The sequence below is a fragment of the Bidens hawaiensis genome, unplaced genomic scaffold, assembly GCF_021521415.1.
Source record: "Bidens hawaiensis isolate Kalapana, Puna unplaced genomic scaffold, B.hawaiensis_p1.1 tig00030603_1, whole genome shotgun sequence".
Classification (NCBI taxonomy): domain Eukaryota; kingdom Viridiplantae; phylum Streptophyta; class Magnoliopsida; order Asterales; family Asteraceae; genus Bidens; species Bidens hawaiensis.
The window spans coordinates 13,119-37,436 of record NW_027495117.1 but is presented as its reverse complement, the minus strand read 5'-3'; the positions used below and the strand labels follow the sequence as shown (position 1 = coordinate 37,436).

General features: G+C 32.3%; 1 protein-coding gene across 1 annotated transcript; it reads left to right on the top strand.

The window, feature by feature from the left end:
* Positions 1-12,791: 12,791 nt before the first annotated feature.
* Positions 12,792-14,150, top strand: LOC143580803 (small ribosomal subunit protein eS21y-like). Its single transcript, XM_077063735.1, has 4 exons — positions 12,792-12,860; positions 13,546-13,625; positions 13,709-13,841; positions 13,927-14,150. The coding sequence occupies exons 2-4, from the start codon at positions 13,576-13,578 to the stop codon at positions 13,987-13,989; spliced, it is 246 nt and encodes an 81-aa protein (XP_076919850.1). The 5' UTR covers positions 12,792-12,860; positions 13,546-13,575; the 3' UTR covers positions 13,990-14,150.
* Positions 14,151-24,318: the final 10,168 nt, after the last annotated feature.

The window sequence follows — 24,318 nt, the reverse complement described above, 5'->3', positions numbered from 1 at the left end:
TATTTATGAATAGTTAAGACGATCAAGGGTATTGTTTATCCACCTAAGCTTAAGCATCAAAGTCTACCAAGCAGCCATTAGATATGATTAAGGTTCAATTACTTATAGCTAGTGTTCCCCACAACATGACATACCCCCGTTATCAAGCAATACCCCAAATCCATAACCATAGGTGAGTATGCAAAATTTTATCTGTCGGGCTTACATGTAGCGTGTCCCTTGTGGTCCGTTTCTTAATGGTAATGAGACGCGAGCAAGGGGACCCCACATGACTAACAGCGTGGATGATCAAGTCTGTAGTGTATTTGTACTTTCGTACTTTTTTTGATCATGTTTATAGACTTATAAGGGTTTGCTCTTTGGCTTTATTTTAAATATCCACAACCCCACTTAGGAATTGTGAATACCCAGCTAAATAGATTGCATACAGACCCATGGTCTCCGGACCCGAAGCATCCCATCAATCCAGGATTTAAGGTTATAAAACCATACGCCGATGAGGTGTAAAACACTAAACTAGCATTTTAAGATTTATATCACAGGCTACACGGCATACTCTAACGTTAAACCTACCAAGCATCATATGATAACGTATTCAAATTTTTTAAAACTCATGATATTTCCAATTTTTCATACTAAAATTTGAGGCTTGAGTATGGCCCGACCTTTCATTGCTTATTTTCCACGGACAAAACGCTTTACCCACAAAAGATTTCCGTTTTAACCGTTTTATCAAATTTGCCCTTTCATTTTCAAGGCTGAGTCTACCGACACATCCCAAGTTAAGTGCGTTTTCTTTTATTTATCTCATATTATTAGTAGTTTGAAAAACCGATTTCCGATAAATATCATCATCTTCCACTTTAATGCAAAAGAAACTAAAAACAAGGGACATTATTATTATTATTATTTTATTTTTTAACTTAGACAACGTACGAAAACGAAAAACAAGTGAAAACTTTTTATTTTTTTAAATTTTTTAATAATTTTTTTTTCTACAACTAAGTAAAATAAATTCCCATCCCCACACTTAGAACGAAATCGTCCTCGATGAGAACAAGGAAAAGAAATAAAATAAAAACAAACGTAAAGCATAAAATAAAAACTTTAAAGGAACAGAAATTAAAATAGAGAACGTGTTACTCCCCTGGTTTAGATGCAAATTCTTCATCAGCTGTGTATGACTCAAACGAACGACCGTATAGCATTTCATTCGCGGCCGCAACCTCGGGTGAACCAGTTCCAAAACGCCATCAGAGCTACCATGCGCATAATAATACCTGTAACAACTCAAACTCGCTCGCATGTAGCGGCGTACAAAACAGAAAACAAAAACATAAGAAATAAACATATTTTTGTGTTTTTGAATTTTTTTAATTTTTTTTTTATTTTTATTAAATAATTTTTTTTTATTTTTTTTTGTATTTATAAATATAAATAAAAGTAAAACAAATAAAAACAAATAATAAAGAGAATCATAATACAAACTCTACAACTCGGGCTGTCTCCAGAGAGCGCTTAGTTTAACGGGTCCTCAGCCTGACCCCAAATCTCAATTTCAATCAGGTGGCTTCTCCTTTTATCCGTTTTCCACTCGACCCGTTTCGTTTTATTTGTCTACTAGTAGTCAGGAGAAACTTACCAGAAAAATTTAAAGAGATTTTGAAAACTGAAGCGGGTCGGACCACCAAGACTTATACTTGCCCGGACCAAACTTTATACGAGTCGTGTAATGAAGGAGGATGTCATCTTTGTGGTGTGTCAACTTTTTATTTTGTTTCGTATGTTGTATCCTCACTTTCAAGTTCGTTTGATCCAAGTATACATGTTCTCTCTTCTGTGATGTCTCCCTGAAAATTAATCTTCCTATTTCTTCAATGTCACCTCCCGGGTCAAATTGCGTATCATCTAATTCCATAGAGGTATCCTCCACAAGCTCTTCATGATAACCCTCGATATCAAAGATAACCACATTCGCCTTCTTGACCTCCGTCAAAGTAGATGCAATGATAGACGGCAGCTTCCTCTCTTCATCTAAAAACGCATACTTAAGGTGGGCAGGCGAATCCTTAATCTCTAAGGAAGAAGGAGGAATCTCGACCGAAGGTCGGTCAATCGGATCGTCTCGTACGATCTTAGCAGACACACCAGATTCAGGGTTATGCGACTCGGTGTCGTCATCAAAGGACTGATTAGTTACGGCAACCATCTCAATCTCTGGAATCTCCCTATCGATAATCTGGGTGTCGGAGGCAGATCCTCCACAGATTTCGCTGAGAAACTCCCCGACATGCTCCATGATGGTATCAATGAAGTATAAGGAGTCATCAGCAGACTTAGGGTGTTTAATTGACTGTCGAACGTCAAAACTAACGTTCTCATCCCCAACTCTTAAGATTAATTTACCCTCGCAGACATCGATCAATGTCTGTGCAGTGGCAAGGAATGGTCCGCCCAAGATGAGTGGGACACTATCGTCATCGTTCATGTCCAGGATGACAAAGTCCACCGGGAAGATGAACTTGTCGACACGAACAAGCATGTTCTCGACCACCCCTCGGGGGTATTTCACAGAACGATCAGCAAGCTGGATACTCATACAGGTAGGCCTCGGTTCGCCTAGACCCAACTTGCGATACACGGAATACGGCATGAGATTAATACTGGCACCAAGATCTGCCAGCGCATGGAAGACCGTATTCACTCAAGATGCAGGGAATTGTGAAACTCCCAGGATCGGACATCTTTTCAGGTAACTTTCTCTGCAAGACTGCAGAGCAACCAGCACTCAGAGGAATGGAAGAGACTTCGGCTAACTTCTCTTTGTTTGAAAGAATATCCTTAAGAAACTTTGCGTATTTGGGCATTTGCGTAAGTGCCTCAAGGAAAGGAATATTAAGATGAAGTTGCTTCAAAAGATCAAGAAATTTGGAGTTTTGCTCCTCGTCTCTATCCCTACGGACTCTCAAGAGAAATGGGAGTCTAGTTTGTAGACTCTCGGTGGTGTGCTGGGTAATGGCTGGCTCTCGGCCTGTGCTGAACTTCCTGGGCTGTGCCTTTGATGCACCCTGGCCGGTGGAGACTCCAACTGAATCTCCTCGTCTACCTGCTCCTCTACATCTACCGCAGGCTCGTTAACGACTCCTCTCGTCGCCTCTTGAATCACGGGCTCGCTACGTGCCCCCGCACCGCTCCTTGTCGTCACAGCCTTCGCGAACGCCTTCGGATTTTGTTCAGTGTTACTTGGAAGTGTACCTGACGACCTCTCATTTAGACGACTTGCTATCTCTCCCATCTGACGCTCAAGATTTTGAATTGAAGCTCCTTGATTTCTCATGAATGACTCGTGCTCCCGGAATTTCTCTTGAGTTTCTTTGTGACGGGAGTCCTCTCGAGTCATGAGTTGCGACAGCATCTGTGTCTGCTGTGCCATCATCTCCTCTAATGTGGGTTTCTTCTCCCCACTACTCGGTCCCTCACCGGAATCCTGGAATAGGCTCTGACGTTGCTGGAAGCCGGACTGATTTCCGTTCCTCCAGTTGGAATTTTGGTTACCTCTCCACCCCGAATTATAAGAATTGAAAGAATGTTGATTTCGGTTTGGATTATTAACGAAGTCGACTGCCTCCTCCTGGAAACCTACGGGGCATTGAATGGTGTCGTGTCCCCCTCTACAGATCTCGCATAACTTACTTTTCACCTGCAAGTCCTTCACGATCTTTGCTAACGCTTCAACTTGTGCCGCAAGTCCGGTGCTCGTGTCGACCGAATGCATGCCGCGTGATAGGGAATCAACTGTTTTGGTACTCTTAACTGGTGGTCGCTAGTATCCACTCATGGCTAAACCATTAAACAAGGCAATGCACTCATCCGTATCTTTCGTCGTCAGTAGGTTACCTCCTGCAGCTGTGTCGAGCATACTCTGAGTTGCGTACGTCACTCCGTTGTAGAACTTCTCGACAACCGCCCAGTCTTGTAGGCCGTGGTTCGGACATAAAGCAAGTAGATTTTTGAACCTTTCCCACGCCTCGTAGAAGATCTCGGTGTCCTCCATCTGGAAAGAATGAATTTGGTTACGCAAATGAGCGGCCTTAGCCGGAGGATCGTATTTTTCAAGAAATTGGGCCTACATGGCAGCCCAAGTAGCAATGAATCCCTGTGGGAGGGACTCAAGCCACAGACTCGCATGATCCACGAGTGAGAACGGAAAGATTCGGAGTTTGATGGCGTCTTCGGATACGCCGGCAAGATGAAACGTGTCGCAGATACGTGCAATACAAGTGAGTTGAGAATGCGGGTTCTCGTGGAGCAACCCGTGAAACTGAGCAGAATGAGCAATCGTGTTCAGAACGTTAGATGGAATCTGCCAAGTCGTTTGAACTCCTATAGCTGGTGGAGCAATGCTGGATCTCACGCCAGCATCGACCGGACGGGCCCGGTCTGCAACTGTCCTCCTCGGTAGTGGATTCGCGTCGCCCATAATCCTATCCCTAATGGCGGGTTTAGAAAAGGTAAGAGAAGAGAACGTATTACCGACGGATGTAGATGAACTAGAAGACGGTTTTGTACGACAAGTAGTAAATAAAAGAAATTATAATTAGCTAAACTATTTTAAACTAACAAACAAAACAAATAAGAAAGACAAGTAGTAAACAAGGCAGGTCTTAACTCGAGTCGTTCTTAATACGCCTCTAACCGTGTCGCCGGCAACGGCGCCAAAAACTTGATGTGCGAAAATATATATATAAATAAAACACAAGTCGCAACTAAGCTTTAAAAACCAAACAATCTATCCTAGTTCACACAAACGGCAAGTGTACCGATCGCGTATAGCACAGATAAGGAAAGTCCGGATATCGAACTCGAAGACACGTGAAAACGTTTATAATTACAAAACTCTAACCAAGACTCACCAAAATATTTAATTGATTTATTTTATAATTTATTTTAACTACTTAACTTAACTGAATGAAAACTTTTAACAAAACTTTGAAAACTTTGATTTAAATTCAATGAATAAAGACGTCTACCTAGGAATGAATCATGTTGATAGAAATAACAAGACAACGGATTGAAAATATTCAAGACACCGGTTATAAAGGATGACACAACTAAAACTTGTTTAAGAAAGTCAAATTACCTCTCAGTCTCTCTAACAAACTCTAACTTGTTTTAATTGATTTTAAAGAACAAACCGGAAAAACAATTATTAACGTGTTCAAATGACGACTCACCTCTCGGTCTCACCGACACACTAGCCTAATGGAAACGAATACTACGCAACCAAGGATAGAGGAACAATTTAACTTAACCAAAATTAAACCAACTAATTTCACATAAACACTCAAACTTGACAAGACAAAAACCCGCTCTCGCGCGGTCTTAATTCTAACAAGTAAAAGCAACGAGACAATATTACTTCTTATCACCTCTCGGTCTCAAAGAAGGTGTATTTTAACTGATTTTAGATGATTATATTACCCACTTATCCCTACGGTTGTACACCCCGCAAATAAACCCAAAACACCAAGTAAAGAGTTTAACAAGCAATCAATTAATCAAAACCAATTCAATTAACTACTGCAAGAGGATTATAAGTAATAACAAATAAAACACAGCCATCACACACAATCTAATTTATGGTTTAGTTAAACTTTACATCAATAATTCAAGTCTTGAACATTAACAATCCATTATACAAGTCAAAACTACTCAACAATCATCTATCCTAGGTAGAACAAACAAGTTTAGCTACTCATTGATTTTGGACAGCAGCATACAATCAAAGTAAACATCGTAAACATCATCATAAACATAATTAAATTCATTCAAGATCCAAACAATATCAATCACAAGTCAAACTATCAATCGATTGCAAAACAATTCAAATCAAAAGACCAAATTAATAAAGTTAGGGTTCTTGAACAATAATTAAAGTTTAAGGATGAATTACTATCAAGTATGGCTGATATTTATGATTGTTTGAAGCCCCTAGCTGCTGCCCAAGATCACCCCGAGCCTCCTCTTCCTTCTCCAGCCGCCAACAGCCTCAGCCGCCACCTCTTTCTTCTTTTCTTTCTTCTTTTTCCGGCCGGCTGCAAGAGTTCCGATCGGAACTTTAGGGTTTCTAGGGTTTTGGTTTTGATTTCGGGATTTGTAGCTGAATAATGGCTGGTTACTCTTTAATCAACTTAATATAATATTATATAAGGCCTTTAAGATGTGGGCTTGGGTCGGGCCTTGACTTGTAAGTTTGAAAATTGCACAATTAAGCCCCTAAACTCTTCAATTTAACTCTTTTTTCCACCAAACTTCATCACCTACAAGAAACAATCATCTTTGTGATATCAAGCATAAACAAACCATAAAACTTAATAATTAAACTAAAAAGTAATTAAAACATGATAAAAATGATACGGAAAGTAAGTGTGTTTCACTACACATCAGTTGAATAAAAAAGAAAGGTATAAATGTAATTTATTTACATCATAAAATTAGAGATTTTTAAATAACTTGAAATATGAAAGAAAATTAGGAAATATAGTAATTAAGGATTTTTAATGTTTTATTTTTAACACATTTAATTAGAATTAATTTGAATTGAATGCAGAATAATATAAATTAATTAATAGAAATTAATAATTATTTAATACAAATGAGTTGTCTAGTATTTTAATTTATTTTAGAATTTTTTTATTCAATGAAAAAAAGAAAAGTGATAGATAAAAATGAAAATGTTATGAATATATCAAAGGAGGCTATGTTGACTTAACCTATACTAGGGTATATACCGCGTGACACGCAGGTGGAATAACTTGTCACTAAACATAATCAACTTAAACATCAATTTAAACAAACATAATATTTCTTTAACTATTAAAACTTGATAGATTTACATTGTCACTTAACACATCACCATACCAACCAAAAAGTAATAGATTTACGTTGTCTTAATATTAAAACTTCTAAATTATAGGAAGTTAATTTGAACATAACAAACATAATAAATTTAAACAACAAATTCAAGCAACATAATACTTCTTCAAACTTTCGGATCAAAACGTTAACCATTTACATTGTCTAGATCTTAAAAGTTAAAAGTTACAATAAGTTAATGTACATCGAACAATCAAAAAACATCAACAAAAGACATAAACATGTACTTTCATATTAAACAACCATCAACTTCTTCAAGCATTCTACCAAAAGAAACTCATTTTGTTTCACCACCTGAAAATATAATAAAACAATAGCATCCCAATTAAATATACCATAATAACGTATTTAATAATGAGTAACATTTGAACATTAATAAAGTTGTTTTTATTAAATTTTTGTTTTTATCAAAACAAAATAACATACAACAACAAACAAAGTAAAATGACAACATAAAATATCTTTCTAACTTAAACCATTAAACCAAAAAGATATATCAATAAAAACATTTTTTGGCCGTCATTTTATACCTAACAAATTTGATACTCTTCTAAAACAACCTGTGTTGAAATATTTTCAAAATAGTTACAAAATATAAAAAAATTGGAGTTAGTCAACTTTAAAAAATTATGAATTTTTTTTTTTATTTTTGACCAATCTTGCAACAAACTTTTAAATCACTGACATTAATATTTTGTTAAACTTGGAAAACTTGAAAACGTTTTACAATAAATGAATTTTCAAATAACTTTGGAAAGATTAAAAAATTTTATGTTGACTTTGAAAATAATTAAAGGTGAAAAAATATGATGCAAAATCAATGAAAACAAAATATAAACGTATAGGAAATAAATTATCAAATATTTTTAATATTCTTTGAAAACATTATGAAGACTTAGACTATCAAATTGTTTGGATGCTATAATTAGAAGATTTATATTATGTTTAAACAACTTTTTAGTTAAAATGGATAAAAATATACATGTTTACATATATTATTAAGAAATTTAGTGACATTAATAGTTTGTGAATACAAATTCAAAAAAAATTGAACATACGTAACCAAATTTAAAACGGTGAATATAAAAAAGAAACTTATGTTTCGGGTGTGGAATCTCATAATAAATTGAATCTACTATAAATAATAACAATAAGAAATTAATATGTGATTCATTTAATTTTTGAAATAGAAAGTGACATTATATATTTTATGAAAATTTGTCATGTTTAATAATATTCACTAAATCATATGTTCCACATAATATTTATAAATGATGATAAAATGGTTATTTAATTTATGATATATTAAGTATTGATTATTAAAAGTTATGTCAATTTGAATATTGTATTCTAAAATAACAGGGTTATTATTTTAGTATTAGTTAATAATAAATATTCATGTAAATTAAGTAAGATTACATTGCAATTATGGTAAGTATTTTTAGTTTGACAATCAGTTTTTTAAATATTAAAATGATAGCTTATTCTAGTTAATGCCAAACCACAAAAATGAAAATAAAATCGGTTAATTTGAAAACTTCAAAAAGTTATGGAAAGATTTTGAAAATGAGTTTAAAATTATGAAGAGTATTAAAACCTTTAAAAATCTGTTGAAAGATTGGTCAATTTCCGAATTTAAAAGGAGTTTAAATATGTTAATTAAAAAGGAGTTTAAATTTTGTATTTTTAAGTTTGAATTTGGTCTTCTATGTAAATATAAAAATAATTTGAAATATCTTGATTAATGGGAATAATAATTTTAATAAATTATAAAAAGTTGTCATGTTTAATAACAATATTAATAAATTGTGTTGATAACACAATTTGAATATTGTGTTCTAAAATAACATGGTTATTATTTTAGTATTAATTAATAATTAATATTCATGTAAATTAAAGTAACAAAAAAATACATCAATATTAAACAAAAAATAAGATATCTTATCAACAAATCTTCAACCCATGAAATTAGCTATATCAAGTTGGGAACATAACCTGAAATGAGAAAATTAAATATTAATATTCGTTTTACAAATAATAAATTTTAATCATGGTAATGTTACATGTTATGAAATATTTACCCAGTAATTCATAAAATTCAACTTTAATTTAAATTTATAAATTTATAAATTTTAAATGACATCGTGTTAGAAATAATAAATTTTAGTGATGGTAATTTTAGAAATTATGAATGTTTGTTTAATCAGCCATTTAAATAGTTCAACTTAAAGTTAAAATCAACTTTAATGTTTGACCAGACAATTTAAAAATGTTTGACCAACTTAAACGTTTGACCAGCAATTAAATAAAAAAAATCAACTTTAATTTAAATTTGGAAATTTAAACTTTTTATATCAAATAGTTATAAAAAATAATAAATTGTAATTATGGTAAGTTTAGACGTTATGGAATATTGACAAACCATTTACAAATTTCAACTTTAACTTAAATTTGGAATTTAAAATTCGAAATTGTAATCGTTTTAGAAATAAAAAATAATTAGTCGCGGTAATGCTACATGTTTATGGAATGTTAAACCACTGATTTACAATTAATTATTGGCCTTACCGGAAAAAGAATAATGATAATGTCCATGGATGAAACTTTTTATTTAGAACCTAGAAGAACAATATGTGAAAGAAAAAAACAGGAAAAATATAAAACTTTAAATAAATATAAAACAACTATTGTTATAGGTATAACACATGAACGGAAAAACTTACCAGAAAAACGTAAAAACGTAGAAATGTTAGTTTCATCGCCGTTTTTGATTTAGAACCATAACTGATTTTAAAAAAATCAGTTAACAATGAAAACAAAGATAAAAAGGTTAGATCTACAATAACCGGAAGAAAATATGATGTTGCCGGAAAAAGATATAACATTGCCGAAAAATCATATACCATTGTTGGCCATTAGAGTATAATATATAACCTTACCGGAAAACGATTAATCTCAATCTACATTACCGGAAAATAGAAGATGGTGAATGGTGGAGTTAGTAAGCCGAGAAAGATAGGGAGAGAGAGAGAGAGATTAAATACAAACAAAAACGGAAAACAAAAATCTTACCAGAAAACCTTAATAACTTCAAAATATCAATTCAATCTTGGATTTTGATATACAACCTAAAGAGATTATTACAAAATTATATAACAATTAAAATAAATATAAAACCATTTCGAAAAACCTTATCGGAGAAAGATATTACCTTGCCGGAAAATCATATAACATTGTTGGCCATTAGAGTATAATATATAACCTTACTGGAAAACGATTAATCCCGATCTACATACCGGAATATATGTAACATCCTAAAATTTTAATGTTGAATAAAGAAAGTTATGTTTAGTGATTTTGCGTTAATTATTGGATATCGAGTAAGGAGCGGATCATGGACTTGGATTAATTGAGATGGGTTAAATGAGAATGGGCCTTAGGTCCATGGAATTTAAGGGATATAAATATCCCCTAAACTCTAAAATATCTTTCATTTCACCATATTCTCTAACACTCCAAAACACACACACCACACACCAACACCGCCGCCGGCTGAGGGAAGAACCGAGCCAGATCCGAGAGAGAGAGCGATTAGTTGTGATAACAAGTTAAACAAGATCCAAACAAGCTCAGAAAGGTATGATTCTTGATCTTTGAAGTTTAAAGATCCAAGTTTTCTAGTGTAGATACGACCGAAAATGGTCGGGAAGCGCAGTGGGTGATGTCGAACCTTAACAAGGGTGTTGAAATCGCCAAAATGCTCAATAAAAACCAAAACAGCGGCTGATCTGGGCAACTTCGCCTGCAACTGGGCAACTTCGCCTTCAAAGCGATAACTTCGCCTTCAAAGCGATAACTTCGCCTGAGGCCAAGTTCGCCTAATTGATAACTTCGCTTACGGCTAAGTTCGCCTGATGACAACTTCGCCTAGAGCTAAGTTCGCCCGAGGCTTAACTTCGCCTAAAGCCAAGTTCGCCTGATGACAACTTCGCCTAAAGCTAAGTTTGCCTAAGGTTTAACTTCGCCTAAAGCTAAGTTCGCCTAAGGTTTAACTTCGCCTAAAGCTAAGTTCGCCTAAGGTTTAACTTCGCCTAAAGCTAAGTTCGCCTAAGGTTTAACTTCGCCTAAAGCCAAGTTCGATTAGAAAATAAATTAAAAAAAAACTAATGAAAAATGTGTTAAGACAGTTAATGTAAATAAAATTTTTCCAAGCTGACATGGCAGCTCGACCCCAGCCAGGGGCTCTGCCCCTTGGACCTTGCTAGGGGCTGCCGCCCCTAGACCCCGCTGCCAGGGGCGCTGCCCCCGGACCCCCGTTCGTTGTGGGTCATATAAAGATAGAAATGCAATATGAGAAGTGATAGTTAATTGATACGTATACTTGTTATACAGTCAGCCGTGCACAACTGAAGAAAGGGATTACGATTAACGGTGAACGTAACCGTGTTCAGGTGAGTTTCTAGCCCCACTTCTGTGTTATGTTTTCGGGGCTGTGTGCATACTCTATATGTTTGTTAATACACTTATCCTAAGTGATAAGTGTATGCCTTATATGAATGATGTGAAATGTATGAATGATTGCTTGTTAGTACGTGAACGATCTTCGGATATTGCACGTACTGTCAGGTTGTAACGCTATGTATAAGGTAAGTATGATATGTATGCTTATATGTATGAACGTGATAAAGTTAATAAAAGAAGGAAAGGATGGTTGTATGGTAACGAAGAGGGAATCGAACCCTACTAATATTCGAGAACTAGGGAACCGAACCCTACTAATATTCGAGGAAAGAGGGACCGAGCCCTAATAATACTCGAGGAAAGAGGGTACCGAGCCCTAATAATACTCGAGGAAGGAGGGTACCGAGCCCTAATAATACTCGAGGAATGTAGGGCGTAATGCTCTTTATAACGTAAGATATGAAAGTAAGTTAATACAAAAGAAAGTATGAAAGTAAGAAAGTATGAATGAAAGAATATAAGTTTATGTGTATTGTATAGTGTATGATTAACTAGAACTCACTTAGCGTAGCTGACTTTTAGTATGCACGCAGGTGAGTAGGATGAGGCAGCTCGCTTGAGGAGACGCGTGGCACTGAATAAGAGGCTGGCATCGAAAGTCTCAAGACGTTTAAGTTTAATGTTTCGTTTATTTTGAAAGACAAAATGATATTTTAAGACAAGACGTGTTTTGTTATGAAATGTTTTATGAAAGTTTTTAAATTCCGCGAATGTTTTAATTAACTCTGATATTTAGAACTGCGTTTATGAGTAAATCCAACACGAAAGTAGAGCTACCGGTAACGGGGCCTTACAATATAGAAGATGGTGGATGGTGGAGTTAGTAAGTCGAGAGAGAGAGAGATTAAAATGATTTTGGTGGAAAATATTAAGCTTTAAATAAGTTTTAGTATTTAAAGATTATTTTAATAGTTGGGATAAATTAAGTGGGTGTTTGGGTGAGCTTCTTTTTTTTTTTTTTGCTTTTTGGAGAGGCAAAATGTCAAAAATGTCAATCTAAAAGCATCTAAAAGCTCGTGTTTGGGTGAGCTTTTTTTTTGCTTTTTGCTTTTTGTAGAGGAAAAATGTCCAAAATATTCCTCCAAAAACACCTAAAAGCTCAAAAAGCAAAAAAAAAGAAAAAGTAGAAGCTCACCCAAACACCCCCTAAGCCTTTGTACAGGAAGTCTCCGTATAAATCTAAATACCATGCACAAAGTTTATAAATTTTTCTAAACATAATAAGGCCTAGAATGGAGTAATGAAGAAACTATATTAATGGGCCAGACATAGAGAGAGTGACCCATTTAAGTTTACCCATCTATTTATTTATTTATTTATTCATTTAAAGTAAATCAACAACACAATTAGGGTTTCATATCCAACGCCTCCTGCATCTCTCCGCCGGACTCTTCAATCTTCAGGTTTGCCTTCTCTTCTTTGATGCTCAGTTGTTCTGCCTTGATTTTATTATAAATTCATCTTCAGTTGTACAAAATTGTGTAGATTAGAGACAAAAAAGTGCTAAAAATATGAACATATGCTTAGGTTATGTATGCTACAGTGTGATGAAAAACCTTGAAAGTTTACTGCAAATGGTTTAAATGTTGTACTTGCTTTATGGGCTTTTGTGTTTGAATCTATTCTGCTGTTTTTTGGATATATGCGTCGCATTTCACACTAATGTTATACCATTTTTGTCTAATTTGATTGTTTTTTCTGATTTGTTTAGCTTTAATGTATGGAGTTATTTTTTATTTTAATGTGGTTATCATGTTATTGTAATCATTATATCATTTGTTGGTTTAATTTGTTATGTTGCTTAAGTTTCATGGTTTTGACATGTAGTATTTGATTTTTCAATATTCATTTTGTTGTTCAGTGGAGAAACTTATTAATTGGTTTTTAACCTGTTTAGCTTGATTCAAATCTAAGTAGTGTTTTTTGTGATGAAACTGTTTTTGATTGTTGCAGCTGAAACTGGCATGAACATTGACTTAAGTTTCATTTTATTTTAGATTAACTTGTTTTAGCTAAATTTGCAAAGTATTAAAATGTATACAATCATTTTTCTTGTCATTTATATGTTTTCTTATTTTTGGCTTTTAGAGTTAGTTGCTTCTCAAAGATCTCGCCAAGATGCAGAACGAAGAAGGGCAAAACATGGATCTCTATATCCCCAGGAAGTGGTATGTTATTTTAACTTTTGTAATTCAATTTGCACAATTATTTCTTGATATAATAAATTACCATGATTGTTCTTTGTTTGCAGCTCTGCAACCAACAGGTTGATCACTTCGAAGGACCATGCTTCTGTCCAAATCAATGTTGGTCATTTGGATGAATCTGGCAGATACACCGGGAATTTTTCCACCTTTGCCCTTTGTGGTTTTGTCCGAGCTCAGGTTAGTTCTCATTTCTTTATGGTTTGAACTTTTAAATGTTTTGCTGTAATGATCTGATTTTTGAAACACAATAATGTTTTATTAGGGTGATGCTGACAGCGCACTCGATAGGCTTTGGCAGAAGAAGAAAGTTGAAATCCACCAATAGATATGGTTTGAATTGAAGATCGTGCTCAAATTTTAGTAGTGAAATTTTCTTGTTTGCTATCTAGACTTGGTTTTGCTTATTATTAGGTAATGAGAATTATTGCATGCCATGTTTGATCTGAATGTTTGATGGTTTTTATGCGAGTGATGAAATACTTTTGTCATGCCTTCAATTCTTTCTTTTTATAGTCAAGTGTAGACGTGCACAAATCGGGTATTTTGAAAACCCGGAACCAGACCCGACTCGTCCTGTGGAACCAGGTAGGGTGGAACTGGGTACGTAATTATGACTTGTGTTATGACTGACTCACATGAGTTGGTGCGCTACAAGTATTGTGCCAAGTTTCTGAAAGCGGTGCAGGTAGAAACTGATTTTTGAGAGAAATGAGAGAACCGGGTAGGGTTTCCGAGTATAAAAATACCCAAGTCGGGTATTGGGTCCACCGGGTACGACCCGGAACCGGTTTTTTGTGCACTTCTAGTCAGACGACCCTCTATGGTGAGGGGCTTCAAAGCCCCTTCACAGTACCACGTCAGCGTCACGTGGGCACTTGGGGCATCAAAGCCTCACCCAAAGATGCCACTCTATGGTGAGGGGGCTTCCAAGTCCCTTAATTTTTTTTTATAAAACAAAAAAACCAACAAATTTATTAAATACAATAATAATAAAAATCAAACTAAATAATTTAAAAACATATAAATAAAAAAACATAGTAATATATACGCACATCGAAATGAACCGTGAAATTCAAATAAACGAACTGTGAAATTCGTCGTCCTTGTTTGCGTATTTTGACATTATTTTTGCGAGTTAAAAGAACAGTGAAATTGGTACAGGCCAAGCCGAGCACTTGATTTGAACAAACAACAAAGCCCCCGGGCCCCCGGCTCACGTGAACCACCCACACCCTTACCCACTCACTTTAGCACCAACCCCTTAATCATCATGTCAATTTTGTATCTTCTTATCCTGTGCACCTCCTCCGCTTTCTTCTCCGACAGACCTAGGGTTTCTTTCTCTTATAAAATTCATCATTCTCTTCACAATTCTACACTTTCACTCTCAATATTCTTCAAATTGGCGGTTTATGGACTCAGATCAACACCACAGAACTCGTATAACTACTCGAGGTATTTGCCTCTATTCTTCGTTTAATTCGCGTTTCACGGTTCAGTTTTGTGATTTCGTTAACGTTAATGTAGCCGTTGAGAGGGGGACCCACATTCACACCACAACTGCGCCGATCATTGGAACGATCTTTGGCTCTGCGCCCCGCCACCAAGGGCGCCCCTTGGTGGTGTTCCGCGCCCAATGGCACTCGAAAATCACCTCCACCGCGCCCCATAGCGTATGGTCTAAAACCACCTCAAGTGCTTCCTTATTTGTGGTCATCTTATGACAGTTTTCGATCTTCCTTTGATTATGTTTATAGTTTAGGTTGGGGTCGTCAATTTGTTTTGACGTGTTTACTAGAACTAGAAGACCTGAAACTAGGTTTTTACAAGGCGTTTGTAGTAGTCTATTCTAACGCATCTATATTGTAAACACATGCATTACAACACACTTTCATAAAAACATGTATTGCAAAACAATATATATGTGGATATCGGTGGTTATGAAAATAATGTCTCTGGGGTCTCAACTTAGCATTAAGCAAAGACAAAAGGTATGAATGTATGTATGTATGTATGCTGGGTTGGTTTCCTGTGCAGGTGATACAACTAAAATGTGTTGTTTCCATCTCTATTCTTACATATGATGTGGCTGTTTAGTTATCGGAAAGTTGATTCAGATTTAAGCCATCCAATATATGCATTTAAGTTGTGTACACCCCATCTTGTTCGACTAAAGAGTAAGTGTGCCTATGGGCTGTCGCCTGTTGTCTTCTTCTTCTTTTTTTTTTTTTGGTAAGTTATAAACATTGAAAGCAACTAAGTAATAAGAAGCTACAATTGATCTTGTGATTCTAAAGACAGTCGTAGAAGACTCATTGTGTTTAGTCATAGTCTAAACGTCATGCTTATAAAGCAACTAAGTATAGTTTTATCATTCCATCCCCAAATACATAAAACAAATGTCAAGAAGCATTTGGTTATAAAGCAACTAAGTATATTAACATTGCATCCTCAAGGGTGGCTCCTTCAGGGAGCAAGACCAAGCCGAGCCACTAGTAGAGTAAGCCTTTCCCACAAACATATAAAGAAATGTCAATATGCATTTGGTACAATGGCAATGGTGAATTCTCTTACACCAAGGTAAGGTTTCAAACATCATTGTAGGTATTTTGGTGGATTTTAGGTGGTGTAATATTAGAGAATGTGTGTCGTTGTTCTAAAAAAGACATAATGAAAATAGGTACATTAGTGCCTTACTTTGAGTAGTTAAATGTTGGTATGTCTGTAAAACATGACTTGTCACATGAAAAGTGAATACACCACGAAGAGGCAATGTATCTCATGACTTTAGACGTATATGCTTTCCGATATTCCGTTGAATGTTGTTTCGTGTTTAAATATGAAAATGTTAAAATTAGTAAAATAGTAATTATTTGACTTTAAATAAAATAATGTAAGAGCTTGAATGTAATTTGACTAGTGGGTTCTTTTTATCTTTTCTATTTGGATTAGTTGTATTTATAATAGTTAATAACTCGGTTTTCAATATAAGAAGACAAAAGATGATTTGCATGCAATGCATTTTATTATGCCTTAATATTTGACATATGCTTCTTATTATTAAAGATAAAATTATAAAACAACGTTATAAAAACGATCCTGTTCTTCTAGGTCACTTTCCTCTTGTTGACTATCATCGGTGTACGGGCAATAGATTATTCATTTGCCAAGTATTTCTGAGCACACGGGTCGAAAGGTTGCAAATTCAAACATCCCTTCTTTTAAATACTATGAGGTTGTATATGATACATAGTTGATTTCTTGTGCGAGTTATACGAATTGAATGAAAGTTTCATGCCGTGGCATTTTGGTAAATAAGAACATAACATAATTGCACTAATTTAATTACACTACAGAAAATTTGCAAATAAAGTAGTTTAATATGATTTCCACTTATTTATCAAAATGTTATCGTCTCCAAATTTGTTTCAGTTCGTACAATTCACGCTTTTTTTAGGCTAACTTTATCCTTATATTATTTATTAGCAATTCTTTTTCACGTTTATTAAGTATTTTAAGTTTTAAAAGTCGTTTTAGAAAACAGAACTGAAGATGGAGTCAAAATTATCCTTCACAATTATTAGTCTTAAATGTTTTTATTTTATAATAATAGCCAGTTACTGAATTTCTTTCGCGAGTAGGAATCAATCATTCTTTCTTCAAACCTATAGCCTAACATTATATTTTCTAGGAAATCCATGTCTCTATGTTTCTATTTAATTAATAGGCGGTTAGACAATGCTTGTGTTTTCAAACGAAGAAAAGTTTGTCTAGCATTTATATGGTTGTAGGTTATATATCGCCATCTTACCTTCTTTACTATAAAACGTGATTATTTTACTCTTTTATTTTTAATATATTTATTATACTTTTATTTTATTTCATAATATGCCCTTTAATCCTTTATTATACTTACTAGGTTATTGTCCCGTGGACGCCACGAGTGAAAATATAAAAATCGTCTAATAAACACATATAATTTCAAACGAAAATATTTCCCGTCCTCGAAAGTAAGTTAATAGAACTTGTCTAAATTCGAAGGATAGACGAAGTCTATTAAATCAGATATTTGATATAATGAATTGTTAATTAGAAGATCATCGGAATTTGTACATTCATCTGTCGTCATTTGAACCCCCCCCCCCAAACATTCCCTTCACCTATATCCATTAGTCAATTCGCAAATTATTTTATCTCCTCAACATCTAAGGATTGACATCTAACTGTGAGCCTCGTGTTTTTTGATACTTTAAGTACCTTGTGCTTTTATAAGGTGTAGGAAAAACTACTTGAAGTGTAATTTAAAATAAACATGAAGAAAATTCTATACAATTTAACTATTTATTTAACAAAAGTATCATAATTTTAGTATCTACAACTCCCTAAATACTTCCTTGTATATAAGGTTTATACTTTAATTTGTAGCATTTCGCTGTTGATAAATATAAAAAGGAACAAATTGGTTTTTTAATAGATAATAACTAAACAGTTACAAGTATCAATTGGCTTATATAACTTGTTTAGCGATTCATAGAGCCATAAATTGTATGCACTCTAATATTGACTTGAACTTGTTGTGACTTGAACTCAAGATGTTAATAACCCATATTAGCTCAAACATGTTCTAAATCATGACACGAACCTGCACAATTTGGCATGCCTAACTACATATCCATATGGCTGCTAATAACAGTCCGGATGTGGCAACCATTCGATATAGTGACGTATTTTATTTTCCATTAGTAAGATACTAATAATGTATTCATTTTTTAAAACATATAAAAGATGAATAAAATAATTTTTAGTGGTTCTTAACTATTTAGTAGTTCTCATTGAGCCCAACAGTATGTATAAATCTTAAAAATATTGGTTTTATTCATTAATATGTATTAATAATTTTTATATCCATGAAGACAAGTATCTATAACGTATGATATATTGATAATAAAAAATCAAATTGCCCAATGATCTTGGCTGGAAAGTAGTTTAATATATTAGAGAAACAGAACTTTCTCTTTTTATAATATTCTTTATAAATGAGTTTAATAGACTTTACCTAAATCTTGTTCATATGCAACCAATCTATTTATTTTCTCCCGAAAAGTCATGCACTTGGCCATTAACATCTTCTCCATCTTATTTTTGCGAAATGAAATCAACCACAACAGTATTATCTTAGGAGGACTTACTAATTATTATAATGTAAAAAATGTTTCAAATTTAATAATGAAAATATTAAATTGTATAGTAATGATAAGGTAAATTAGATATTTGGCCCTCAATATAAATATATATGCAATTTGTAAGCACCTTAATGTTGTTTTGAAATTTCAAAAAATGGACAGTGTTGTATCTAAAACATCATGGAAGAAATATTAAATAATTAATTAGTAATTAATCAATTTAAAGGTCAAAATTAAATTAACTACGCAATTGATGAATATAAAGTAAGAAATTACCTTGTATTCAAATTCCACTGTCAAGCTCCTGATATGTAGTTATAATAAAAAAATAGTTTATATAGCTTTCGATAAATAAAGTAAAAAACCTTATACAACAAACACCAAATAAATTGAGGTTTTTACCTAACACCCGATTAGAGATTGAATATGAGATGATAGTTTATATAGCCTTTTGATATCTTATTTTCCATTAGTAAGATACTAATAATGTATTTATTTTTTAATACATACAAAAGGTGAATAAAATAATTTTTAGTGATTCTTAAATATTTAGTAGTAATTGAAGCTTACTATTGTATAATTGTATTATTCCTCCACATGGGGCGTCATCACCATAAAATGCCTCAAAAAAACTTTTAATAATTCCTACAAAAGACAATGATATAAATTTAAGTAAACATAATAAATGAATTAAATATGAAAATATGTTATTAAGCTTGGTACCAAATGTTGTAAAACTGAATTTCTTAATTTCTTAAAAATAAAAAAAGTCAACACATTTTCCCATTTATATAGAGAATAATTAAAAATTTTAATTATAATTAATTTATAAGCTGATGATTTTGCATAATTATGGTAAATTGAATGATATGTGGTTTTGGTAATTGAATGTGATTTTAATCCGGTTATTCAAATGATTTTGAATTTTGGGATATTTAATGATATTATAAAAGTTAGTCTCACCATTTTTATTATAGAAAGTAATTAATTTTGATAAATGACTATCATAAAGTAAATTAAGAAAACTATTAAATAATTTATCATAAAGTAAATTATCCCTTCTTTAGTAAAATCATTTTAATAAATAAATATAGTTTATACATAGGCTTAATTAATTGTATCATATCCCGTGTAATAAACATCCTTTGAAGTTAGTTTATACATTTATTTTTAATTAGTTGACTCAATTAAAATTTTCAATTTCATATCTTGTCTCTAGTAAAAATTATTTTAATATATAGGCTTAATTAGTATACAATATTTTTTTATAAAGCTAAACAAAGTTATATTCTAGGCTTAATTATTTATGTTATTGTTAACTGGGTCTAGTTTTAGATGTATGAGAATTGACAATTCATATCAGTTACCAAAATTCGTTTAATTGATATGATTAATTATATTAATGGTAATAAATATCAATTACTAACTTATTCTTGTACATTACCAATTTTATGCTCTAGCTTGAAATATGGTATAGATTTAAACATATTAATTTTAATAATATTGTAATTAATCGTGTTTAAAACATTATATCACCTAACCTAACTAAAACACGTATTATAAGAATCTTTATAAAAACGTAAATACATTAATTAATTAACAATAATAATTTCTTGTACCTTAATTAAAACACGGTAATTAAAAAATTATAACAAAGACATATTAAATTGGTCAAATGTATTAAAGATTCTATAATGTATATGAGCACCGGATTATTAACTATATAACCTATTTTTGTAAGTGGTCAAGAATTCGAATTTCAAAATGGCTCAGATAAATAATTTTTATTATTCACTTACACCGTGTTCTTGAGTTTTTTTAAAGGAGTGAAAGGAAAGGAAAACTAAGGATATTTAAAAAATGGGTGTTCTTGAGTTTTTTTTAGGATGGAAATGAAAGGAGTATGAGGAGTTAGGAGGGATTAAATTGATGTTTTTTCCCAATAAATTATCCTCCAAAAAATGGGCTGATTACTAAGGATAACATAGTTAACATTTCTTTTCCTCTAATTTCTTTCCAACTCAAGAACACACCTAATTAAAAAAAATTTCATTCCCTTCCCTTCCCTTTCTTATCCTTCCCTCTCCTTTCTTTTTCTTACATTGTTTAAAAAACTCAAGAACAAGACGTTAAGGAATTTAGTTGAAATTGACATTAAATTCACAATAACTTGAAATATTTAGAAGAAACTAATATTTTTTTTATTTAATGTTTGAATATTGAATAATTATGAAATGAGTTTATATTTATGAATGGTATTCAAATAAATAAAAAAGGTTGAAAAAAATTAGTCAAATTAGGAATGAGAATTATGTTTAATTATGTAAATTTTATTTAAACATATTCAATATAAATGGTCAAATTGAGTCAAATCGTTAATTTATTCAAATTGTTGTTATTTAAACCTATTCAATATAATCAAATATGTAAATGTTAGTTAAACATATTCAATATAATTGGACTTTGACCAACAACAATATAAGATTGATTATCTTACTATAGATAATTTAATGTATTATAGAATAATCAACTAAATTTCATTTCAGGATTATATAATAATCAATTAAATTACATAAATTGTGAAATATAAATAAATACATGAATACTAACATAAATATAAATCAATATTAAACAAAAATAAAAGAGATCTTATCAAACAATTCTCAATCCATGAAATTAGCTATACCAAGTTGAGAGACAATAACCTGAAATGATAAAAGTAAATATTAATATTAATATCACATAATAAATATATCATGTGAAAAAAATGTAAAATTGATGTTATAACTTACAACCGGAAAATTTGAATCGCGTTACCGGAAAAAACGAAATAGTGAATATCTCCATTGAATCTTCGATTTTGATATATAACCTAAAAATATTATAAGAAAAAATCATATAAATATTAATATAAATACAAACAAAAACAGAAAATTATCAGTTTAATCTTGGATTTTGATATAGAATCTAAAGATATTATAACAAAGTAATATAAAAATTAAAATAAATATAAAACCTTACCGGAAAACCGTAATAACTTCAACATACTAATTCAATCTTGGATTTTGATTTACAACCAAAGAGATTTAAAAAAAAATTATATAGCAATTAAAATAAATATAAACATTACCGGAAATCTTACCGGAAACAATAGAACCTTACCGAAAAAACGTATAAAAAATTGGCCATTACCGGAATATAGGAGACGGTTGAGGAATAGTCCGAGAGAGAGAGAGAGAGATTAAAATGGTTAGGGATTTGTTAGTGTAAGAATTACCGTATGAATGTTAGGTTTTTACACAAAAAGTAAAAACCTTGGCACAAAGCCAATCGTTTTTACTAAAGAGGCTTTGATGGTGTAAGAATTAGCCTATCAAATGTACGTATTTATACGAAATGAATTAGGGTAGACTAAATTATAGAAGGAAGGTATACAGGTAATTGATTAGAAACATAAATTTAGGAAATTTCAAAAATTTTCAAAAAAGTTATAGCAAGAACGAATAGAAGGGAAATCGTAATTAATAGATTTTCAAATTTTGAATTTTCAAAAATGCAATGTTACATAATCAGATTAGTATAAATGTAAAATTATTTTATTTAAATGTTGACTATATTTAAACATACGAAAGTAAACTTATTAATGTAAAAATATAAGTTACTAATTATATTATTTACAATAATATAAGTAATCATCAATTATAACACCATATATTATGTAATGTAATTCATATAAGGTGTGAAAATAAAATTTACTATTTTTGTTATATATATGTAACTCAATTGTTAATTAGTAAATCATAATTATAAGTCAATGTTTACAATAATAAGTCAATGGGTCAACAATGGATTTGTAACTAAATTGTTATTGTTAAACAATAATAAGTCAATGGATTTGTATTATAACTGTTAAAACTTAATGACCGTAATTAAGTCAATGGGTCAATGTGTCAACATCCGTAATTATAGTAAAACTTAATGATTGTTAATTAATTCAAATTTACACCATAATTTATACATTAATTAATTCAAATTTACAAATTAATTACATTCAAAGAATATACAATAATTAATTCAAATTTACAAATTCTGTAATTAAACCATTTCCTTAATCAAATGGGTTATCTTTTCCTAAATTTAACATGAATGGTACAAACCTTTACAACTTTATGAATTTGATAAATTTAAATAAATATAATATTTTAACAAAATTTTAATATTTTAAATTGGTAATCTCTCAATATTATACATACATACATACATATATATATATATATATTATCCGTAATATATATATTAAATCCGTATTCTCTTCTATTGATGAAATATCAAATAATTATCTAAATTATATAGACATAATTACAAATTTTGTCCTTTTAAAAAAAGCCAAATTACGGTTCGTGTCCTTTTCTAAGTTTCCTTGCAGGCGGTGTACTTTAAACTTTTTTTTCCTACAAGTTTTGTCCTTTACGCTAACTGGGTTAGAAAAAGTCAGTTAAATGCCCTCACGTGAGACGCATGTGAGGGCATTTTTGTCTTTTCGTCTACCCTGCAACTTCTTCTTCCTCTTTCTTCTTCTTCATTTTGCAGACCCTCATTTCTCTCTTATTTCTCTCTCTACGCCACCACCATCACCATACCACAACCACTCCGACCACTCCTATGACGCAGACCACTATCAATCCCTTGTTCAGTCATCATCTCAACAGCACTTCGATTTGGACCAAGTATACATAAACAGCTCCGACCATGGGTATCGAAGTTTGAGCATTAAATTATAAAACTTTATTTTGCAGACCACTATCAATCCCTTCATTTTGCAGACCTTCCTTCCTCTTTCAAAGTTTGAGCATTAAATTATAAAACTTTATTGCCAGTGGACAAAACGAATAATAGACTAATATTAATATTGAAAGTGTTTGTTGGTCCTCTGGCCCCATCAGTAAAGCCATCTAATTTGGTGTTCCATTTCATGGACCAAGTATACATCAACAGCTCCGACCATGGGTATCGAATGCGAACTTCCGATATACTTTTTCAAAACAAGTATAATTTCTCAAATACTTCAAAGATTTTGACCGGAAATTTTGATTAATCGCGCCTAGTCGCAATTTTTACAACATGAGTTAAATCCAAGTATACATAAACACAAAAAAAAAACCCAATTTCATAAACCCTAATTAAATTGAAGTAAACCACAATCGAAACCGAAACCGAAACAAATTCCAGTAAAATCCCCAAATTCAAAGCATACATATACACAATCACAAATGTAAATATGTATATATATAGTGTATGCGAGAGAGAGAGTAATAATATACAATCAACGATTGAACAAGAGGAACGATCTGCACGAGGTCTTGTAACAAACGGCGGTCGACGTTGTTGTTGGTGGCGGAGAGATTGCGGTGGTGCGACGGCGAAGAAGGGCGGAGATCGTCGCCGGAGAGCCATGTGGTTTGTTCTCCGCC

Bases quoted from the DNA above. Each gene is read 5' to 3' on its own strand.
- LOC143580803 (XM_077063735.1), top strand. From the start codon at position 13,576: ATGCAGAACGAAGAAGGGCAAAACATGGATCTCTATATCCCCAGGAAG. The intron at 13,626-13,708 runs GTATGTTATTTT...CTTTGTTTGCAG, and splicing joins CTCTATATCCCCAGGAAGTG to CTCTGCAACCAACAGGTTGA. The intron at 13,842-13,926 runs GTTAGTTCTCAT...ATGTTTTATTAG, and splicing joins GTGGTTTTGTCCGAGCTCAG to GGTGATGCTGACAGCGCACT.